Raw genomic sequence first — 21,208 nt, 5'->3', positions numbered from 1 at the left:
CAATCTTACCTGTTGGATTCATGAGATCATTGTAATATGTATCAGATTTCAAGTTTTATTATTTTTTTTCCCACTGAGACAGATTATTTTCTATAAGAATTTCCACAGTGAAAAATATTGGCTAGGCACTTGCCTTAAAACTCCTCCTGCAATTTTTTCTTTGTTTTTTTGTTTGTTTATGAAGCTCATTTTTGGAAAGGCAAATTTTCTGAGCTGTAATAAAATGAAGGTCATGGGTCTAGATTCTGATAAAGGTACATGCAAACTAAGTCACTTCAGTCATGTCCAACTCTTTGTGACCCTATGGACTGTAGCCTGCCAGGCTCCTCTGTCCATGAGATTCTCCAGGCAAGAATACTGGAGTGGGTTGCATGCCCTCCTCCAGGGGATTTTCCCAACCCAGGGATCGAACCCACATCTCCTGCAGCTCCTGCATGTGGACTGCACGTGGATTGTTTACCACTGAGCCAGCAGGGAAGTCCCTCTGATTAAGTACTTGCTACTTTAGAAATGTGCAGAATTTGAAGCGAAACAGCACTCTACTAGAAATCTGTGGGGCTTTCCGCGTGACTCAGTGGTAAAGAACCAGCCTGCCAAGCAGGAGGTGCAGGTTTGATCACTGGGTTGGGAAGATCCCCTGCAGAAGGACATGACAACCACTACAACATTCTTGCCTGAGAAATCCCATGGACAGAGGAGACTGGTGGGCTACAGTTCATGGGGTTGAAAGAGTCAGGCACAACTTAGCAACTAAAACAACAATAACAAGAAATCTGTGTATGTCTAAAAATAATTTAACTGATTTCATAATGTAAGAGCAAATTTCAGAGAAGTATTTCTTTTTAAAACAAACTTAATCAGACTTAATAAGCAGATAAATAGACACAAAATGGTGTCAATACATGAGACACTAGATGTGTTTGCATATGACTGGGTGCAGGAATTCAAGAAGGCTTGGTCTTTAGACTACCATCTTGAGATATTTTAGGAGAAGCTAGGTTGAACTGTGTACATATTTGAGTTTAGACTTTAAAAAACTCTCAGCTGGAGTTTCACCAGTAAAAGAGGAAAATATAAATGTTCTTCCTCGTGTATACATATGCCACCACAAGTGTTTCCACACCTATTTTACTTGATAGTTTCCAATGATTGAAGGAGATTTCATTATTGAGTAGCTGTCAGCAAGTGTGACTAAAAATCATTTTAAAAAGTATGTGTGGGCAAGCAGATTCTCTTTTTTAGGTCCAAATGTTTTCTTAGGATGACGTGGAGACTGGCTAAATCCTCTATGTAGAAGTAATCATGTTTTGTGCATGATAATAGCTGGTCATTGTCATTGTCTATGTAAAAATAAATAAGTTATGAATAATTTTTAATAAAGTGAATTATACAACATCATTTGTACTTGGCTTTGGTCATAAAGCAACACAGGGAGCGTGGGCAAGGGTTGTGCACGTAGACACACACACACACACACACATACAGGCACACAGGCACAGAAACTCAGACACTCTTCTCTGCCTCATTCTTTTTCCTTTCTGAGATCAATCTACAATGTCAGTAACTCTATTGAGATAATATAAGATTTTTTTCCCCTCAAAAGTCTGCCAGGGAAAACTTCTAATCAAGTGCCTCTGAAACATTTATAAACCCCTAAAATCCAGTAATGATGGTATATTAAAGGTAAGTTTTGGGGGAAGAAAATGCCCAACCAAAGTAGAAAAACTACTGGCTAAAAGTCACATCAAAAATGTATTTTCAAGGATAATTTCCATTTAACTGATAGGTTTTTCATTAAAAAATTATAAAATATTTAAAAGAGAAGACAGAATATTCAAATAATACTTGTTTTTTTTTTTTTTTTCCAACTTTACAATCAAGGAGTTGGCATAGATGCTAAGGTTTTTTTTCAGTTCTAATATTCTATGATTTTTGTCAACATAAGATGTTAAAATGTATCCCACTGTTTCATTCAGATGGTTAGAACAAGTGGCACAAAATTGTGATGTGTGACAATATCACCCTTTTAATTTACAGATAAGGAAGTCCCAGAGAAGTAACATGCATATCCAATGATACTCATCCATTAGGGTATCAATGAATGTCACTGCTTCCAAATCTCCCTAATTAGCAAATATTTTGTTCTGTGTTACTAAGGACTCAAAATTCCCTCCCCACCCCTGGAAATGCTCTTTTAGTAATCATGGGGTGAGGCCAAGAATTAAGATACAACCCTCAATATTTGACTTGTAATTCAAGTTAGGAACCACAGCCCCATGTCAGACTACTGGGATAGATACAGTGAAGGAGAGGAGTAGCTGTGTCTCACGGCCCGTGGGCAGGCTTGTGTTCCCTTGTTACACAGAAGTATCTTCCTACCAGGTTCATCATCTTATGCCATAGTCTCCCACCTCCCCAGTGTTTTCTCCCTTTTAGATGAAAAGCATATTATCTGAGTGACATCACTTGATATCTAGGGTACTTTTTTCCTACAGTCTTCCTATGGAAAAGGATATTCCTGGAACAAATAAGAATTAAAAGACTGGATCTGTAGCCCTTTCTTATCATCTGCTCCAACCTCACGTTCTAAAAGTTTAATTCTGCTCAACTCCCAGAAACTGGAAAATAAGAATCTGGCCATCACCATGCAACAGTCTTGAGCCTTTAAGGCAGTCTGGGATTCAAAAATTAACTACTGTACCTCAAATCATACTGTGATGAAGTGAATTTTTCTAAACTGTTAGAATGTATCACAAGGAGAAGGCTCTTTGAATATCATTGTCATGAGAATTCATTAACCTTTTGGTAGTAGAAGAAAATTAAATAGAATTACTATCTAGCAATGTAGTTGGCTCTATACACAGACAATGGACAGCAAAGTTGCTTCTAAGATCATTCATGTAGAATTCCAGGCACCTCAACATTCACATTACTGTCAGCTCTCAGTATGTGGATATTCACTGTTGGCAAATTGTGACCAGCAAAAAAGTTTCTGCTCCTTATGCTACCCACAGATGCCAAAGGTTAGATTAAGGCTTTTTGAATGTAGCACACTACAAAAAAATACAATTCAGCTCTCAATGAAATATTGTTCCTGATTTTGTTAATAAAAATCTGAAACAGTCTCTTATCTACTAATTTGAAGGAAAAGGTTAAAAGAGGAAAAAGTGAATAACTTACCTCTCACAATATGTACTGCTCCAAATGCTGAAAAAAAAGTTTACTAAAATTTTGCCAAAATTAGAATTCAGCCTAACTGAATTTCTTTTTAAACCATATTTAAGGTATGTTTGTTACTGAAGTTGTCAAAATAAATTAATTGTTCAGTTATGTTGTTTATAAAGCAGTCTTAGGCCAGCTCTGAGGATCAAGTATACAGTGAAAGCCATAATAGACTGCTGAATGATATACAAAAGTTTTTGTGGATATTTTATGTTTGTTTTAGAAGGCTGATCTGTTTTCAACTATTTAAACTCTTTATTTATAAACATTTAAAAGAATAAACAAGGAGACCAATGGTATTAATCTATCCTTATATGGGTTAAGGAACTGAGTTGGCTGTAGAAACCTACTAACCTTAGGTATATGTATAGTTACTTTTCTATGTAGTTGGGGCCAAGGAAGTGGTTAGTTAATATATGTACCTCAAATGCCTTAAGTGGATGCCTATTAAAAGGTACAAAAAATATAAATAATACTGTGTATTTTAAAAAATTTTAAATAAACACAAAGAATATATAGGTATATATGTTATAATTTCAAAGTCAACACTAGCACATAAGTTTTACTTATCTAAATACATACCGACATTTCCTATATCAACACATGCACCTACAAAACACATAGCCATGCACATAACCTTGCTTTCTGCCACTTGCAAGAAAGTCAGACTATACAATATAGTACACTGTTTCAACTTAAATCATATTGGCAAATTAATGAGGATGGCATTAAAAAATTCTGGTCTAGGAAATCAAAATACAGGAGGAATTATTCCATAGATTAAAAACACTGAAGACTGATGGGAAGTTAAGGTTTAAATTGTCCCAGTAACCTTGAAAGATACAGAAGAGACAGAATTGGTTGTAAACACTTGGAATACTCTGTTTGGCAATTGGGACTTTTGTAGTCTAGCAATTAGAGCATCAGAGACTTAGACCATCGAAGCTTCTGATCAGAGAGGAATGGGGAAGTTGTGGGCAGTTCTCCGCAAGGCAGGGGGTGCTGAAGGAGATCTAGATGCCCATCTGGATGGGAGACGGCGATTTGCTGGTCTGGCAGGTCGGGAGAATCCTTTTCCAGGGGAGGATTTCACTGCCATGGATTCCTAAGACACAAAAGAAGACCTTCACCTCACCATTCAGGCACCAGCAATGAGCTTAATATATTATGGATCCCAACTGTAGGATTAATATATTACCATGTTTACAAGTAAGAAAAATTAAAGAAGCTCTTTGTCTAATATTTGTGGTCTGGAGTGTTTTAATCAAAACAACTCACTTTGAATATGAATATGGCATTTGCTAATCTTGTGGATCTCGTCGTACTAAGTTTTAATACAACTAATTTCATCTTAGAACTAACTATGTAAGTTAATCTTATGTTAGAACTCAAAGTTTATGTCAGGTAACATTGATATGATGGAACTAAAATAATCCTTAGTGGAGTGTTAGGATATTTCAGTTTTTAAAAGATAATAATTCATGAAGAATTAATTTGCATCCGGTTATTTTATGTCGTTATTGACACTTTTAGAGATCATAAACGAAAGGGACACAGACCACCAAATGATTTGTCTGATGCTATCTTTTTTTTGTTCACTAAGAACCACTCTTACTATCAATCTTTCAAAAGCTTCAAAATTATCTTTAAAAGACTTTAAAACCGAACTTTGTTCTTTTTAAAAATATTTACTTTTGGCTGTGCTGGGTCTTAATTGGGGCATGTGGGGTCTTTTGTTGCTGAGTGGGCTCTAAAGTTGCCATGTGTGAGGTATCTCTCTAGTTGTGGCGCTTGGGGTTAGTAGCCCCTTGGCATGTGAGGTCTTAGTTCCCGACCAGATATCAGACCCATGTCCCCTGTATTGGAAGGTGGACTCTTAACCACTGGACCATAAGGGGTGTCCCAAATATAAGAATTGCTCTTAAGGATCTACAGTAGAGGACCCTTCTCAAACCTCCAATCATTGCAAAAATGGGAAATATTTAATAACATTTGTTAATGAGAATTTTTGGCTGATTATTGTACATATGCTTCCACTTCCATGCCCTTCCATCTGAAACCAGAGGATCTTACAGGTATTTATGGGTTCAACTAAACAACAGACATACAAAAGCAGGATAGTTATTTGCACTTTGGGCAAACAGACAAAGCTTCTGATCAACTGGATGTAAACTGATATTTTGTAGGACTTGAAAACCACATAAAAATTTCTCACACCAGAAGGAAGCAACTTGCATCGTTTAAAACTATGCTGCATACACACTGTGCTCTGTAAAACTAGGATTTTCAAAGTGTTGCCTAATTATAACAATATGTCACCTTGTAACTTTTTATAAATTATGTGTATAAGGTACTGACGGATAGCTCTTCATTGTAAATACAGATCTCTTTAACCTCTTTTCTCCCCTCTAAGATTACACTCTTTTGCAAGCATACTGTAATAAAAAAAAAAAGGTAACAGTTTATTTAAATACCCATTTTTGGGGGACAATTTCCACACAAAGAATTTATACCAATAACAATGACTTTAAATTTTTTATGCTATACTATCATTTTTTTTTCATATACTGCCTTTTACCTCCACAATAAGAGAACTTTATGAGGCACTATTTTAAATGTTTTTTTTTTTTTAACCAAACTCATATTCATGTGAATAATCCCATGAGGAAGAACACAAATCAAATTCTGGGAATGACTGAACCAATCATAGCTAAAAACAAAAAAATACAAGTTATTTTTAAAAATACTTTCCATATACTTTAAAAAATATAAACACTTTAGTAGGATAAAATTCTATAAAATTCTCCCATTCAGAATATTCTTCAAGAAAGAAATATTTGATCATTTTGTTCTTGAGCCCATTTTTTACACTATATTTTCTGCTATTTCAGAATTTAAATAAAAGCTGTAATGTGCTAAACCCAGACTTAAAAACTAAACTTTTAAAAGTTTGCACTGAGTTACAATCCTAAGGTTTATATTTATTCACAAATGAAGGGTCAAAGAACCAGAAGATGTCAAAACATTTGCCTATGTTCTATTTATATGAATGGGCAAATGACTGAACTCTGAGCCATTGCTAAATATGGATGCAGTTCCACCAAAATATGTTAAATTGCTTTCTCACCTCAGTTACCTTTTTCCAATCTACTCCTTGCTTCACTTGCTGTGCCCCATACACTGCTGTCTTATGCTCAAGCTCTTGTTCTATTTGGAGCTTTTCTAAATGCTGACCCAGTGTGGCTCCACCGCAGACATCGGAACTACATTTGGTCCAGTTGGCCTGGAGGCGTCTGGAATCCTCCAGTGCAGACCCCGCGGATGTCTCATAGGTTTTAAGCAGCTTTTCCACCACACCATAATTTGATCTGGGGTCTGCTGACCTTGGCCGGCCAGACAAATTACTTGGTCTCCAGTCATGCTCGTGAAGCATATTCCGGTAACTGCTAGGGCTTACGGGCTCCTGGGTTGGTCTGAACTGGCCTGTTGTGGGTTTTTTGGTGGAATTATCAGGCACATTTTCCCTGGGCGCAGGCATGGGGGCACTGGTTTTCAGAACGTCAGAAACACGGTCACTGTCTGAGACGCTGGCTGTGCACGCAGTCAAGGTCCCACAGGGCTGGAGATCTTCAGATGGTTCTGAGCAGCTCTGACTTTGTTGTACAGCATGACAATTTCTATCTGTTCTAAATACGATTCTGTTAAATTCATCAGTCTTTTTTGCCAGCCTTTCATTCCCGGTCGTCTTTTCAAAGCCATAACTGAAACTTCTCAGAGGGCCGCTGCTCTGGGGCGCTAAGGAGCTACAGTCATTGCTTATATGAAGATCAGGAGGAGATTGAGCAGGGTGATCTGGAATTACCTTTTCATATTTTGGCTTATTGGGAGTAGAGCAGACTTTCTGAAACCACAGTGTGGAGGGGCTATTTTTTGCACAAACCCCAGTGTTGCACGACCACATGCTAAGTCCAACATTTTCATTATGTGAAGGCTTGTTATCTACTTTGGCTTCTAGTGCCAAAGAAGGAAATGTGATACCATCATTCAGAGTCTTCCCTTCATTTAGACCCAGCAGAGGCATCTCATCTTGCTTCCAGAGGAAATGAGGGTGGCTGTTCTTTTCACCTCGACCCTCTTGGGCCACCCAGTTGCTGTGGTCTAAACATTCCTTCCAACTTTCATGGGCTTGTACACAATATGAGTTGGGAAAATTTCGAGATGTGCTTCTTGGAGGAGGAATTGGTGGGGTTTCACTTCTTTTCAGGTCAGTTGTATCAATTCCATCTTTTTTCTTGGAATTGTTCTGGAAAACATTGGTACAGCTCAGATTTTTTCTGTTTTTCCGTTTCTCATTTTCTAAACTGGTTGAAGGAATGCACTGGCTGTTGTTGATCATGTGATCTCCACGAGGAGTATTCATTACATTTGGTGTTTCCTGGAGAAAAGAATCTGACTTCATCCTAAAAATTATAAAATGTGCTATATTAGTGATGACTTTGTTTATGATAAACTCTTAAAAGACACTAGGCCTAAAACAATGGATTCTATTATAGGAAAAGGAGTCACAACTTCCTTAAACAATATTTTTATATAAATTTCCTAGTATAAAACTTCAAGTCACTTTTGCTGTAGGATAAAGACCACCACTCAGTGTTGTATTCAAGACTCTATACATAGTCTGACCCAAACTGTTTTTTTTTTTAACTGTCTCGCATTATTTTCTTCTATTACCTGAAACTTCACCTACACTCAGACTCCACTTTGTGTAGTCTCTTGGGTGTCTCCTACTGGTTTTCCCATTTTCATAGGTTTTCTCTTGCTATTTCCTTACATCAGCTTGGCCTACTGAATTCCTATTCATACTGTCTTCTGAGCTCAATCTCCGCCACTCAAATTTGAAATAACATTCTAAGAAATTAATGAAATAACATTCTATTTCATTCCAGAAACCTGAATCAAAGCACAGAGACATGAGAAATACCAAATGGGAGGTGTTATTTGGACAAGAAAGAAAAGTGAGCTTTTTTTTCTTTGATGAGTAAAGGACATATTTTTTTTCAAAAAGCTGCAGTAAAAATCATGTGGCCGCTCAAGCTACAGTGAGTAATTTGGTATAGACAGAATATAAAACAGAGTGGGAAAGGATGATGACAAATAAGAGAGAAACACTAGGTCAGACTGTAATAACTTCTAATTACATATTAAGAATTTTGAGCTTTTTCTCTAAAGGCCATGAAGTGACAGTGAGAACTTTATACCAGGGATGGTTTGTAAAAGCAAATTGGAAAGTAAGAATTCTCTGAATTACTGAAATAAAAACCTACATGTAGCAATATTGTGGGTTCACAAATTAACATTAATCATATTGATAAATAGAAACCACTTTTATACCTATTTAACTTCCATTATGAGATAGCTTATAAAAAAGTGCAGATGAATACCTACTAGGCAAAAGCTAAATGGGAAAAGTGGAAGGCAAAATTATGTAAAAAACATGGTTGGGTAAGTCAGATCTGTTGTAAATCAGTACAAAAATTCTCTCTGAGTTTCCAAAGAGATGAAGAAAAATAAGGGTTCACGTTGCTATAGCTTCTAAGAGAAGTACGCTGTCCCACAAGGAGATAAATGGTAATTTTAGAGCAATCCATCACTTAACTTGTGGAGAATCCAATTTATTTTTCAATTTGGCTAAAACTTAGCCTTCGAATTATATAGGTGTTTCTGAACTGAAACAGCATTTTTACAGCACTGTGTAAAGATATATGTGTGTATGTATTTACAGTATGTTGTTCTGAAAATTATGAATGCTTTCATTATATACATAATAAATGTAGAGAAATAAATAATTCAGAATATTTCAGCAGAACATCCTTTATAAAATTAAAACACCACATTGTTAAATTTGACACAGCTTAAAGATGCATTTAACTAGGTTAACCCAGCATACTGTTCCACTGGCCAAATACTCGAAACAAAAAGAATGCCATTGCACATACTTGTTAATTTACTATTTATTATGGTGAGTGTTGGGGTTTTCCAGGTGACTCAGAGGGAAAGAATCCACCTGCCAATGCAGGAGGCACAGGAGACAGGTTTGATCCCTGGGTCGGGAAGATCCCCTGGAGGAGGGCATGGCAACCCACTCCAGTATTTTTGCCTGGAAAATTCCATGGACAGAGGAACCTGGTGGGCTATACAGTTCCTAGGGCTGCAAAGAGTCAGACACGACTGAGTGACTGAGCACAATGGCAAGTATAACTAAACTAAACATCAAAAAAGAGTAAAGTACACCTAATAGTCAAATTATGAAGAAAACCAGAAGATTTACTTTAAGAATTAATGAACACAGAAATGTACAATTTAAGCTTTTATCTCCTAAAATAACAGATTTTAGTAACATTACTAACTCTTGCTAACAAAGTGTTAAATGTGAAAGGTAACTTGGACTCATTAACTTAAAACAATATCCATCTTGATTTTTCAACATAAAAACCATCATAGATGTACCAGCCTACCTTCTGTGGTTAGACCGCTTTCGAATTTCCTCTTGAAAGTTGCATAATTCTTCACTAACTTTGGCAAGTTCTTCAAGAGCCTTTATACATATAAGCAATAGCATGTTAGCCCTTTGAAATGTAAATATTTCTTTAGAAACAGTCCAAGGCCAATCCCGTCTTACTTACTGTGTTGAGGGCGCCAGAGCAGCTCTTGTTCTCTGCCTCAGAAGTCCTCAGGTCAGGCCGGGCCTCACGTTCTTTTTGGTTGTCTCTGGCTTCAGAATCCATATACCCTACTTTTGATTTTTTGATTGTTTTTTGTTCCTTGCACACTTGATTTCTTTCCCTGAGTAAACTCTGCTCTGTTTTATCTTTTTTCCCTAGAACGTCCCTGGGATGTATCCCTGTAAATTTACATTGTCCTGAATTGGGGTAATCTGGAGAAGATTCCATTTTATCTCCAACGGCCTTCTCACAATCAAGATCAATGACCTTAGCACGTTCACTCATGTTGATTTTCCTCCGACGCTTTACTTCATGGCAGAGCTATAAGGAAAACAAAGATAAAAAATTTTCCCCAACCCACTTTCTCAATAGTTTTGATCCTAAACACAGTGTTCTGAGTTCTCTCTCTCTCTCTGTGGTGGGTCTTCCCAGGCGGCACTGGTAGTAAAGAACCCACCTACCACTGCAGGAAATATAAGAGACATGGGTTTGATCCCTGGGTCGGGAAGATCCCTTGGAGAAGGAAATGGCAACCCACTTGAGCATTCTTACCCGGAGAATCCCATGGACAGGGGAGCCTGGTGGGCTACAGTCCTTAGGGTCAGACATGACTTAAGCCACTTAGCACGCATGCATACATAGACTGCTCCAGGGTACTAATGCTCATGCTTCCAAATCATGCTTCTAAAATCTGGATTAGCTGGAGGAACTTTTGATGAACCATAAAGACTACATGTAGTAGGGCAAAGAAGGTAATTTCTATTTTTCTAAGCAGAAATCAACTCATTCAAAAATGACAGAAACCTGCAATTGTATATAGACATCATAATGACACAGAAGCACTGTTAACAAAATTGGAAGGACCTCAATCAATTACTGGCTGCTGCTGCTGCTGCCAAGTCACTTCCTTCGTGTCCGACTCTGTGCGACCCCATAGACGGCAGCCCACCAGGTTCCCCTGTCCCTGGGATTCTCCAGGCAAGAACACTGGAGTGGGTTGCCATTTCCTTCTCCAGTGCATGAAAGTGAAAAGTGAAAGTGAAGTCGCTCAGTCGTATCTGACTCCTAGTGACACCATGGACTGCAGCCCACCAGGCTCCTCTGTCCATGGGATCTTCCAGGCAAGAGTACTGGAGTGGGGTGCCATTGCCTTCTTCCAATTACTAGCAATGTACTTTAATTTAACCGACATTAAGGCCATATTTTAAAAATATATGATCCTACTTGTCAGTCAACATTGAACTGTCTAAATGATTGACAATCTCACATAGTAGACTGTAATAATTGTAGTAATCTCACAATCTCTCAGCTCATTCTGTCCCCAAAGTAGTTGTTTCATCATCAAAGGATGTTTCTTTAGGAAGTTATGTGGGTGAGGGGTAGGTAATTCTCAGACTTGGTTTTTTTTTTTACTTCCAAAGTTATATACATTCAAAAAAAGTTTCTTTCTTTGTCCTAATTAAAACAAACGTGACCCTGTCCTATGTGATACAATTGAACTCTAAGGCTTTGATCATCTATTAGTTTATTAATTGCCCCAAATTAGTTCTTGAGGATTTAGTTTAACCTGCAGGCAATTAGTGACTTTCTCTTCAGGCTTGAGTTCTGGGGAAACCTGTCAAATTCCAAAGACTGCCAGAGAACTATGAAAGCAAATAACTCTACATTTTACAGTCACATCCTATACCTGCATGAGATCTGTTAATCAAAGAATATAATAACAGATTTATTGCTACTCAATAATTACCCAAATGTCAGAGAGAAGCACTAGAACATACTTAATGCCTGAAGGATATGCACTGCATTTACTGTCCTAGTCATAAATTTGTCATTGGATGAAGTCAGGATAGCATCAAGTTGCCATCATGAATCAACTGTTTTGGCTCCTGTAAAATTATCTGTACTGAACTGCTGTGGGCGTTATAATTTTGGCCGACCTTGAGGGGTGTAATAAGAAGCAACCCTTCAAAGCACCATGCTAAATCTAAGGATGTTGTTGGTGGCACTGTCCTCTTTTAGAGGAGTCATGGGTGAAAACAAAATTGCTTCAATATAAAAATCAGGGACCAAAGTGCAATTTCTGGGAAATTAGTCTCCTTTTGTTTCCTGAATATGGAGAAATATGCATCTGATAATTTTTTGTTACTTGCTAGAAAGATGGACCTGCTGCATGCATTTTGCAAAGAATCCTTCCTCTTGTCTTCACTTCATCTTTCTCTTCTCGTTTAGAAATACTTTAATTAACATAGAATTCTACTTGACATCTTAAATTCTCTTGGGGACTTAGGTGAAGTATGAAAAAACAAAAAAACACATTATATTATTGATGGGAAACCATTTATTTTGTGTAAGGAAATCTGTTACTTGGTATTTAGCTGTCTTCAATGGGTATCTGATCATTCAAACAAAGGATAGAAGCAGAAAATATGACAAAGTGATTAAAAAAAAGAAAAGTTCCCAGGTGTCTATTAATTCTATTAAGGGTAACTATCTGGATCAGTCTAGGTTTCAAAGATCCAAGTATCTACATCTTTACTTTGTAACAGCAAATGCAATGATTGTGGCTAGTGGCTGAATAAAGAATCATTAGCATCTTAATACCCAATACTGATCCTCTCTCTGATCAGAATACTGATATATTTACTTGGAATCACAGAAATTATAAGCATGCACTTAAAAATGCTAAATTTTCTAGCATATGACTTAATAAGTTGTGTCTGATCTAAAAGACAGAATCTGTGATAAGTAAGAAAGAAATACAGTCTCTTCAGGTGGTGCTACTAGTAAAGAACCTGCCTGCCAATGCAGGAGACATAAGAGACACAAGTTTGATCCCTGGGTCGGGAAGATCCCCTGGAGGAGGACATGGCAATGCACTCCAGTATTCTTGCCTGGAGAATCTCATGGACAGAGGAGCCTGGTGGGCTACAGTCCACAGGGTCGCAAGAGTCGGACACGACTGAAGTGACTAGCACGCACACATACACACGCTTGTAGGATCTTACATTTTTTCCAAGTGTAGACTTTTCATTTTAGTTAAAAATATTGTCTTCACTTTCTATAACATGTGAGGACAATTTCCTGTTTTTCCCAATCTTTTCTAACTCAGCTTTGTAGCTTCTAAGCAGGAAGATATTAAAGGTACATTATTATAGGTACAAATACTGGGAGTGGAAAGCTGAGAGTGGAAAAGAATACATACATACTCTGCTATTTTATATAAGGAACTTGAGAGTATCCATGAATTTTGGTATCCATGGGGGCTCCTGGAGCCATTTCCCATGTCTACTGAGAGACAACTATATTTTTATGACACGGGGGACACAATGCTAGTCTTCAGGTATTGTAGAGGACCCGCTCTGGGTGGGTAGTCTGAATAAGCACATTATCCAACACATTCTTAGGTATGGTGCTGTACAATGCAGGCATCATGCCATAAATAGCACCACAGCTACTATCCAAGATAAAGAAAAAATATTCCAGTCCTTCTGTCAGTATTTTTATGGACTATTGCCTAAGTTTGGGGTATGTTTAATGCCTGTTAATTGACAAAGCTACTATCTTCCATAGATGGAATCTGCAGAGCTGTCAGAATAATTACTCGACAATAACAAATTTAACCAGAGAGCAGACTATCTTAGCTAACATCTTAAGCTACATGGCTTAAACAATTGGCTGGACTAATCCTGACTCCCTTAATTATTTTGCTCAGATGCTAGAATTATCTGAGACTATCATTAAACAGATCTTCCAAACCTTGAGAAGCCAGTGACCTATGAGTTCAGGTTTCAAACTGGCACTGCAGGTTCTGATTTAGCCATCTCCTTTTTGATCCAATAGAACTCTGGGTGGAGGAGTTAACAGAGGAAGCAAAATGCATTTCCCAAACTATAGAAGGACAAGAAGTAAATTCTCCTTTCAATCTGCAATCGTCTACTACATGCCTGACTTCTCAGTTGGATTTTACAAGAACAGTCTAATGGCTAAGTGTTAGTCACGACTCTTTGTGACACCATGGTCTGTCCATGGAATTCTCTAATGGGTTAATGGCTATTCTTTTCTTATTTTTCCTTTTAGCATGCCAATTTGTATTTTATTCATAATCAATTACATGGCTGTTAATAAGAAAAATATTTGCACTATAAACACACAAAGAATTAGCTTTGATTGCCTGTGAATGATGGCCAAGGAATCTGTTAAAATAACTGCCTTGACAATATGCACAAACCATGTAAGTCAACAGCAGGGATGTTACAAGACAGCAAGACAAGTATAAATAATTTTCAGTTGGAACAAGCCTGAATATATATCAGTGCAGATAATTAAGGAAATATTCAAGGTCCAACAGGCTGAAGGGATAAAATTACCATTTGTATCAGATTCTGGGCATGTCATTTTTCATAAACGCTTTTCCAATAAATATGCCAATAAATGTGGCGCACCTTGCCAAGATAAATATCATGTCCACTGTCATTTTCTTTTTGATATAAGACACTCCTTTTGGTTATACTGAATTATCGAGTACATAATTTCCTTTAGTAGACATTATTCATACATTATCTTAGAAAAGATCTATTTTAATGCCCAATTGTAATACTCCAAAGGTATGTTCCACTAATTATGGTTTTCTTTTATTTTCACACTGGGCTCGGCATTTGAAAACTCATGCAAAATACATACCTCACTTTTGATACCATCAGCATTTTGGTAAGGAAAGAGTAAATTTACAGATTTTAGAGTTTTCATGCAAAGTTATAAAATAAGTATAGTCTCTACACTACCAATGGGTTAGGTTATGCTATTTTCGGTCTAGTAAATATCACTGAGACATGTAACTTTTAGGTGGAATTGGAAAGTAAAAACAGTTTCCAATACAAAACAAACCAAAAAGGATTTTCCTTCTGAGTTTTAAGTTTCCAAAGGATTCAAACAAATCAACACGTACCTCTTCTATCTTCTTCTGCATTATCTTCCATTGACTTTCCCATTCCTTTCTTTCATTGTCAAACTGGTCCAGTAATTCCATTTTCTCTTTGTGCCAGTTAGTCTCTGAGTTCTCCCACCGCTTATGCAGCTCCATGGTAACCGTGTGAGTGTTAGTGAAGGGGTGTTTCTGCTCGTCTCTGCCTTCTCTTAACTGTTTCTTGGAAGCTTGGAGTTGTTTTATTTGAAGCAGTCTCACTTGCCTTTAAAACAAAGCCTAATATAAACATAACAAGAGAGAGTTCCAAATCCATGTGCTTTCTGGAAACATTTTATCAGATTGTCAAGAGCCATTGACATAAACAAACCAAAGGAAAATTGGACTCAAAAGAAGAGATGACAAAAATATCTGCTTAAGAAGAGAATAGCACAATCAAAAACAAACAGAAAAAAGTATTGTCCAGGGTTTTTTCCTTCCTCTTTCTGAAACCAGACAGCAAAATTACAGTGGACAGGATGGTTAAATGCATGTGTGAGATATAAGTATTCCTTAAACTAACCATCTAATCTAAAGATAGAATTTTTCATGGTTATTTAAGAGTGGAAGTATGAAATTCAACTGGATAGTCACAGCTACACAACTGTGGTAGATTCTTCTGCAGTAGAATTACTACTTCTGTTCTGATGCAACCAGATTATATAATTTTATGATCTTTAAAGTCCTGAGACGGTGCTGTGCTACAGTCTTCATTTTATACTGAAGAATTAAATCTTGTGGCAAATGTAGTTACTGTATCAATAAGACCCCAATGTTGGTAGTCAATCTGGGACTGATGGTATCAGCAAGAAACTAAACTAAAGCATGGAAAAATATTGTCATTATTTTATTTCATCAAATAAAATATTAAGGCAGCAAAATTATTCTGAAAACCATGTTAGAATTTATCCATGCTCTTTTTTCCTTCTAATAGACTAGATATCAGAATGTATGTTCTGATACTGAATTTAGAGTATTGAAGAAAATATTTTGACCACTTTGCAGGGAAATCTTCGATCATACTAAGCACTGACTGAAATAATTAGATTTCTAGCATTTAGGGCATGTGTACTCAGGATTTTAAGGTGCACTTTAAAATACCTGATTGGTAACTCTTTTATAACTCACCTAAAATTTCTGAGATTTATTTACTTACATTAGAATGGAGGATATCCACAGGCCTATTATAAAGATTAAATGACATGAATAAAAAGAGATTTGAGAAAGATAAAATTTCCTCTATTTCTTGTTTAAAAAAAAAAAAACCTTGTGCTGACTTCCACTGAAAGTATTTTTGTTAGTAAAGCCAGATATATTTTTAATGGGTAGAAAAGCATGTTTAAAGTATTCAAATCTCCATCTAAGATAATCATGCCTATAAGAAGTCTTTAACTCTTCGACTTTTTAGGCCACGACCAAAGTGCCTTAACTTACCAGGTGGCAGATGACGCTACTTTTAAGCTAATTCTCAAAAGTCATAGCTGCCTGGTGCTGGCATTGTCAAATGAAGCCCAGAAGCCCACAAACCCAGGCAGTAAGCCCCAGTCTGCAGTCATAGAAGAAGGCCGCATATTTCACAACCCAAATATAAACATTGAAGACATTTGATTTTTTTGTCAGGCTGTCCTGAACATGTATATCATGTGCTAAACTGTGCCAAACATACACTTTTGAGCTGCAATCTATTAATGAATTATAATAGACTAATAAGGGTCAAAGAAATCAGTACTATATGCAGGGCTCCACCCTCAAAAAACACCCTAATGTTAGGAGCTATATGGTTATTCTTCTCTCAAAAAATTTGTTACGGATACATCGATCATTCTTACCTACTTCTTTGGCACTCTACTGTTACTAATTCAGCCAAGAAAAAGAAGTAATTTCAGATTTAGCCATTAAAAACACTACCATGTCTCATTTTATCCACTTTTTCTAATCTCATTTTCCATCCTCTCTGTCCTTTCCATCTTCCTTTTGCTACCCTCCAGTCCTATGAGACAGTGACCAGAGGTACGTGCCACAGCAAATGCAAGTTGTCCCAAAATAAATGTGTCAATGAAGACATAACATAATGAAGATAGCAAAGAATACACAGAATTTTGTGTCTTAGTGAATCTGTTACTGATTTTGATTACCTATTAATCTTCTAGGTTCATTTAATAACTATTCACAGGAAATGAAGAGAGTGCTAATTTTCAGAGAATACAGACTGTTTTACTATAAGTAATTAATTGTGAGCTAAAACTATCTTGCAGACCACTCCAGTGTTCTTGCCTGAAGAATCCCAGGGATGGGGAAGCTTCGTGGGCTGCTGTCTATGGGGTTGCACAGAGTTGGACACGACTGAAGTGACTTAGCAGCAGCAGCAGCTATTTAACATTAAAACTGCTTAGGAAGAGTGGAATGGTTTAAGATATCAAGAGAAAGTCGCAAATTTAACCAAGCAAGTGATATAAAGAGAACAGACTAATTTCAAGCTATGAGAAAACAGGTGCTATGATAGTCCATGTTTCATTCCGTCTTTAAACATTAAATGTACAGAAATCATCATAAAGTGTCTCCTACAATTATGTAGCAAATGACTTCAATTTTTCTTTTCATTTCAAACTCTTCTTCAATCACTTTCAAATCAGGGTTAAAGGGCAACAGACCCTTTTCTTTTTTACCTACCTGAAGAACATCATCCAGGAAAACTTTCAATCAGGCTTGCTCCTGGTAACAGGACTACACATGAATATTACCATGTTCCTGAAGCAGACAGAGCCCTGCACTTAACTGCAAAGAGCCAAACTCATCACTTAATATGGAGAAGGACCAATCTAGAGAGCTTGTCCTTTCCAAGACTAGAGCCACATCTAGTGTCACAAAACCCAATGGTTATGGATCAAAAACAAGCCTTTGAGAGAAAATTCCTATAGGGCAATGTTAGTGTCAATTTCTATGGGTTTATTGTACTTTCCACTGTCTATGTCTTGCCATAAATGTCAAATATAATAGAGCTGAATATATTGCATTCTCCTCCAAAAATAAAGCGGGGTCCAAAGCGTTTTGTGAGGATTAAATATGCAAGAAAGAGAATGTTTAATCCAAGCACCTAACACTGTTTTGGATCATAGTGGGTGCTTAATAAAGGGCTGGTTTCTTCCTCTGTCTTGTCTTCCTCTCTCCTGTCTCCCTCTCTCTTTTTTTGGTCTTCCCCTGCACCCTTCTTTCTTTAATCTATCTCCCTCTAGATAAAACTAAAATTTTGACTTAATTAGAAAATTCATAGAAGCAAGTGTAATTGTGTGAACTCATATTTATAATGGTTTTCCTCTGCCTTCAGTGTTTTTCAAGTATTTTAAGAACACAAGGCAAGTTAAAGATTTAGGAATTTTTTATTGTTAGTAAAAATCTGAGTAGACAAATCTTACATAAAACTGTTCTTGTTATAATTCTCCCTAAATGTTAAAAATAATCCAACTAAGTAGGGCAATTGTGTAGGGACAAAACATCTTTGCCAACAAAGGTCCGTCTAGTCAGGGCTATGGTTTTTCCAGTGGTCATGTATATGGATGTGAGAGTTGGACTGTAAAGAAAGCTGAGCGCTGAAAAATTGATACTATTGAACTGTGGTATTGGAGAGACTCTTGAGAGTCCCTTGGACTGCAAGGAGATCCAACCAGTCCATCCCAAAGGAGATCAGTCCTGGGTGTTCATTGGAAGGACTGATGCTGAAGCTGAAACTCCAGTACTTTGGCCACCTCATGCGAAGAGTTGACTCATTGGACAGGGAGGCCTGGCATGCTGCGATTCATGGGGTCGCAAAGAGTCGGACATGACGAAGCAACTGAACTGAACTGAACTGAATGTCCTGAAATGAAAAGTTATGGGGTAAAACGGCTCAGCTGATTCAAAAACTCAATTTCAGTGCTTTCTGCGGAGGCCAATATAAAAGTTCTCTTTGTTCCTAGCTGTCAATCTTTTTCGCCCACAGATACTGGTATCTCCGTGGGAGAGAAGGAAGAATTTCTGCTATCTACACCACTTCCCAGGTCTCCTTGACTCTCCATTTCACTTCACTCTCTCCAGAGTTTCATTCAGAATAAAAATGTGTAAGAGCACATGTAAAGAGACAGAGGGAGTTGCATTACTCAGTCATGCACACATTCTTCCCCCAACAACTCTAAGTGAGCATTACATAATCCATTTTAGCCCACTTCTCCCTCCCCAGGCCGGAAGCCAGATTTGTAAAAGAGTTGTGAGTGGGTTGCATAAGTATGGTGATGAGAGGAAAATAAGTTCTGCTAACCTTCCGGCCCTACTAGGAAGCCAAATTTAAGAGCAACACAGGAATTTCACAACAAATCACTTCCATTCCCCGTGTTAGCCTCACGGGGGTCATGGTAACACTTCATCTGAGGGATGCTCCACTCCTAACTACACCTTCATCATTACCACTTCAACCTTCATCTTCCCCACTAAAAACTGGATTTTAGCCAAACAAATAAAACAATGCTAGGAGAACAGACTCAATGGCAACTTCTCCCTTTGGAAAGTTTTGTTCAGAGTTTGTTTCCTATTCTCTGATTTCCTTACCCTAAACATGCTACTTTTCATATCATGGAAACGTTTTCATTTGTAGGAGGTTACACATTCCAATAGGAATGCCACACACAGTAGGTACTGTCAACCTCACAATTCCTAGAACAACTGTTTGCCTTGGAGATGTTTTGCTTCCTCTTAACTTTGAGGAATCAGGAATTCCCTTGTCTATACCCATCAAAATTATGCACCATTTGCTTCCAGGATTCTCCAGCCCTTTCTCCAGGCTATTAGGAATCACTTGCAACATTTCAACTGATTAACAGAGCTTATTCCTCCCTTAGTGTTCACTGGCAAAGGCATCTTTCCAAAGAAAACCATGACTTGATTCTGTTACAAGGCAAAAGGGAATTTTTAAAACTGGCCATTTCAACATGTTCTTTATCTTCCAATAGAGTCAAAGGGATATTACCACATGCAATTCTGAAAAATCAATTTTGCCTTTTCATTATCTTCATGTTCTCTCTTCAGTTATATATTCAAACTAGAAAATATCCAACCTACAGGCACACTGATTTTACTTAACTGATAAAAGCTTTGAAAAATACATTTGGCTTGGATAAACAAATGCCTAAACTTAACCAGCTTAAACAGTAGAAGACATAGATTACGGTTCCCTCCTAACTGCAGATGAACCCATTATAAATGTTATGCACTTCAGCTCAAATTACAGAAACACTGCTCATGCAGTGAGCAAACCATCATCTCGGATGAAACCACACTGATTTATTTTTCACTGCCATTTTCAAATGCCAACAATTTCAAAGACTGTGAACTTTACTCAGCAAATGTTAAAAAGTCTTCATCCTAATGAAACTAGTTTCCAAATAAATAAATTAAGTGAAATCCTACAGCAGAGAAAGCAGTCTTCAAAGTTCTGAGAGGCAGTGTTTGAAAAACTGTCTCTCAGAGCGGATGGCACCATCAGTCCAGAGTCAGGAAATCCACTCACGGCAGCTGAATCCTTTCTTCCCTGGGAGTCAGTAAAATCCGTTACGCACCCCGCCCCACTGTTTTGAAGCCCAGGCACTGATGCTAAATCAAGCAGATGTTGAATCACCCTCTACTTACACGGTATCCACAGCTTTAAACAAGTCAGCAGCAGCCCCTCTCTATATTTTGCCACAATTACTCACTTGCTTTCAAACTGCCAGAAAACAAACATACCTTTTTGCACTGGGGAGAAATCCTACGGAGGTCCAACCACCAGTCAACCTAGCAATGGGAGGACAGCTGGTTGTTTTAGAGTGAAAAGTCTTTGAAGTCTTGGAGCAGTGAATCTTGCTTCTTTGCATGAAATGGGAATGTAAAATCAGTCCAACCATTCAACAGAGAGGTACTGACAAGTCCCTTTGAAACTTCGACCACTTTCACAAATCCAAAAGCTGCTCAGCCCGGTGTCACAGCAGCAGCTGAGACTACTGTGACGTCAGCTTCTCGGAGGCGGCCTTCGAGTCACCTCTTCCAACCAGAGCTCTGTAACTTTAGAGCAGCTCCTACTCTGGGTAAACAACTCCAGGTCCAGGACATTTTTAACTTTTCTAAGGGAGCCCAGTATTTCTAAACTTGCCAAAAGAGCTGGTGTTAATATCACACAATGACAATGGCCAATTTTAGATTTCACTTATTTGGAAAAGTTAACTCCTTGTTTACAGGCAAGAATCATCTTGCCTGCCTCTCTCTTCCCTACTTTCAGAACTGCACTTTTTGGTGCCTTTGG

General features: G+C 37.6%; 2 protein-coding genes across 3 annotated transcripts in view; both read right to left on the bottom strand.

Annotated features, from left to right (window-relative positions):
* Window positions 1-1,421: 1,421 nt before the first annotated feature.
* On the bottom strand, window positions 1,422-20,894 carry KIAA0408 (KIAA0408 ortholog). 2 transcript variants are annotated; one of them, XM_065911393.1, is made up of 6 exons: window positions 20,656-20,894; window positions 14,890-15,130; window positions 9,906-10,265; window positions 9,738-9,817; window positions 6,359-7,682; window positions 1,422-4,327 (listed from the first exon to the last, which is right to left on the bottom strand). In XM_065911393.1, exons 1-6 carry the CDS (start codon window positions 20,811-20,813, stop codon window positions 4,175-4,177), a joined length of 2,316 nt encoding a protein of 771 aa, XP_065767465.1. In that variant the 5' UTR covers window positions 20,814-20,894; the 3' UTR covers window positions 1,422-4,174. The 2 variants fall into 2 exon arrangements, with proteins under 2 accessions (XP_065767465.1, XP_065767464.1); XM_065911392.1 differs by having other exon boundaries at window positions 1,428-4,327; window positions 6,350-7,682; window positions 20,656-20,892.
* The window catches only part of MTCL3 (MTCL family member 3), a 59,477-nt gene continuing 53,286 nt past the window's right edge, over window positions 15,018-21,208 (bottom strand). Inside the window, exon 7 of the mRNA XM_065911391.1 lies at window positions 15,018-15,144. The gene's annotated coding sequence lies outside the window, so the exon portion shown is untranslated. The remainder of the gene's footprint in view (window positions 15,145-21,208) is intronic.

The sequence above is a fragment of the Muntiacus reevesi genome, chromosome 19 (assembly GCF_963930625.1).
Source record: "Muntiacus reevesi chromosome 19, mMunRee1.1, whole genome shotgun sequence".
Lineage (NCBI taxonomy): Eukaryota > Metazoa > Chordata > Mammalia > Artiodactyla > Cervidae > Muntiacus > Muntiacus reevesi.
This window is presented reverse-complemented; position numbering and strand designations above follow the sequence as displayed.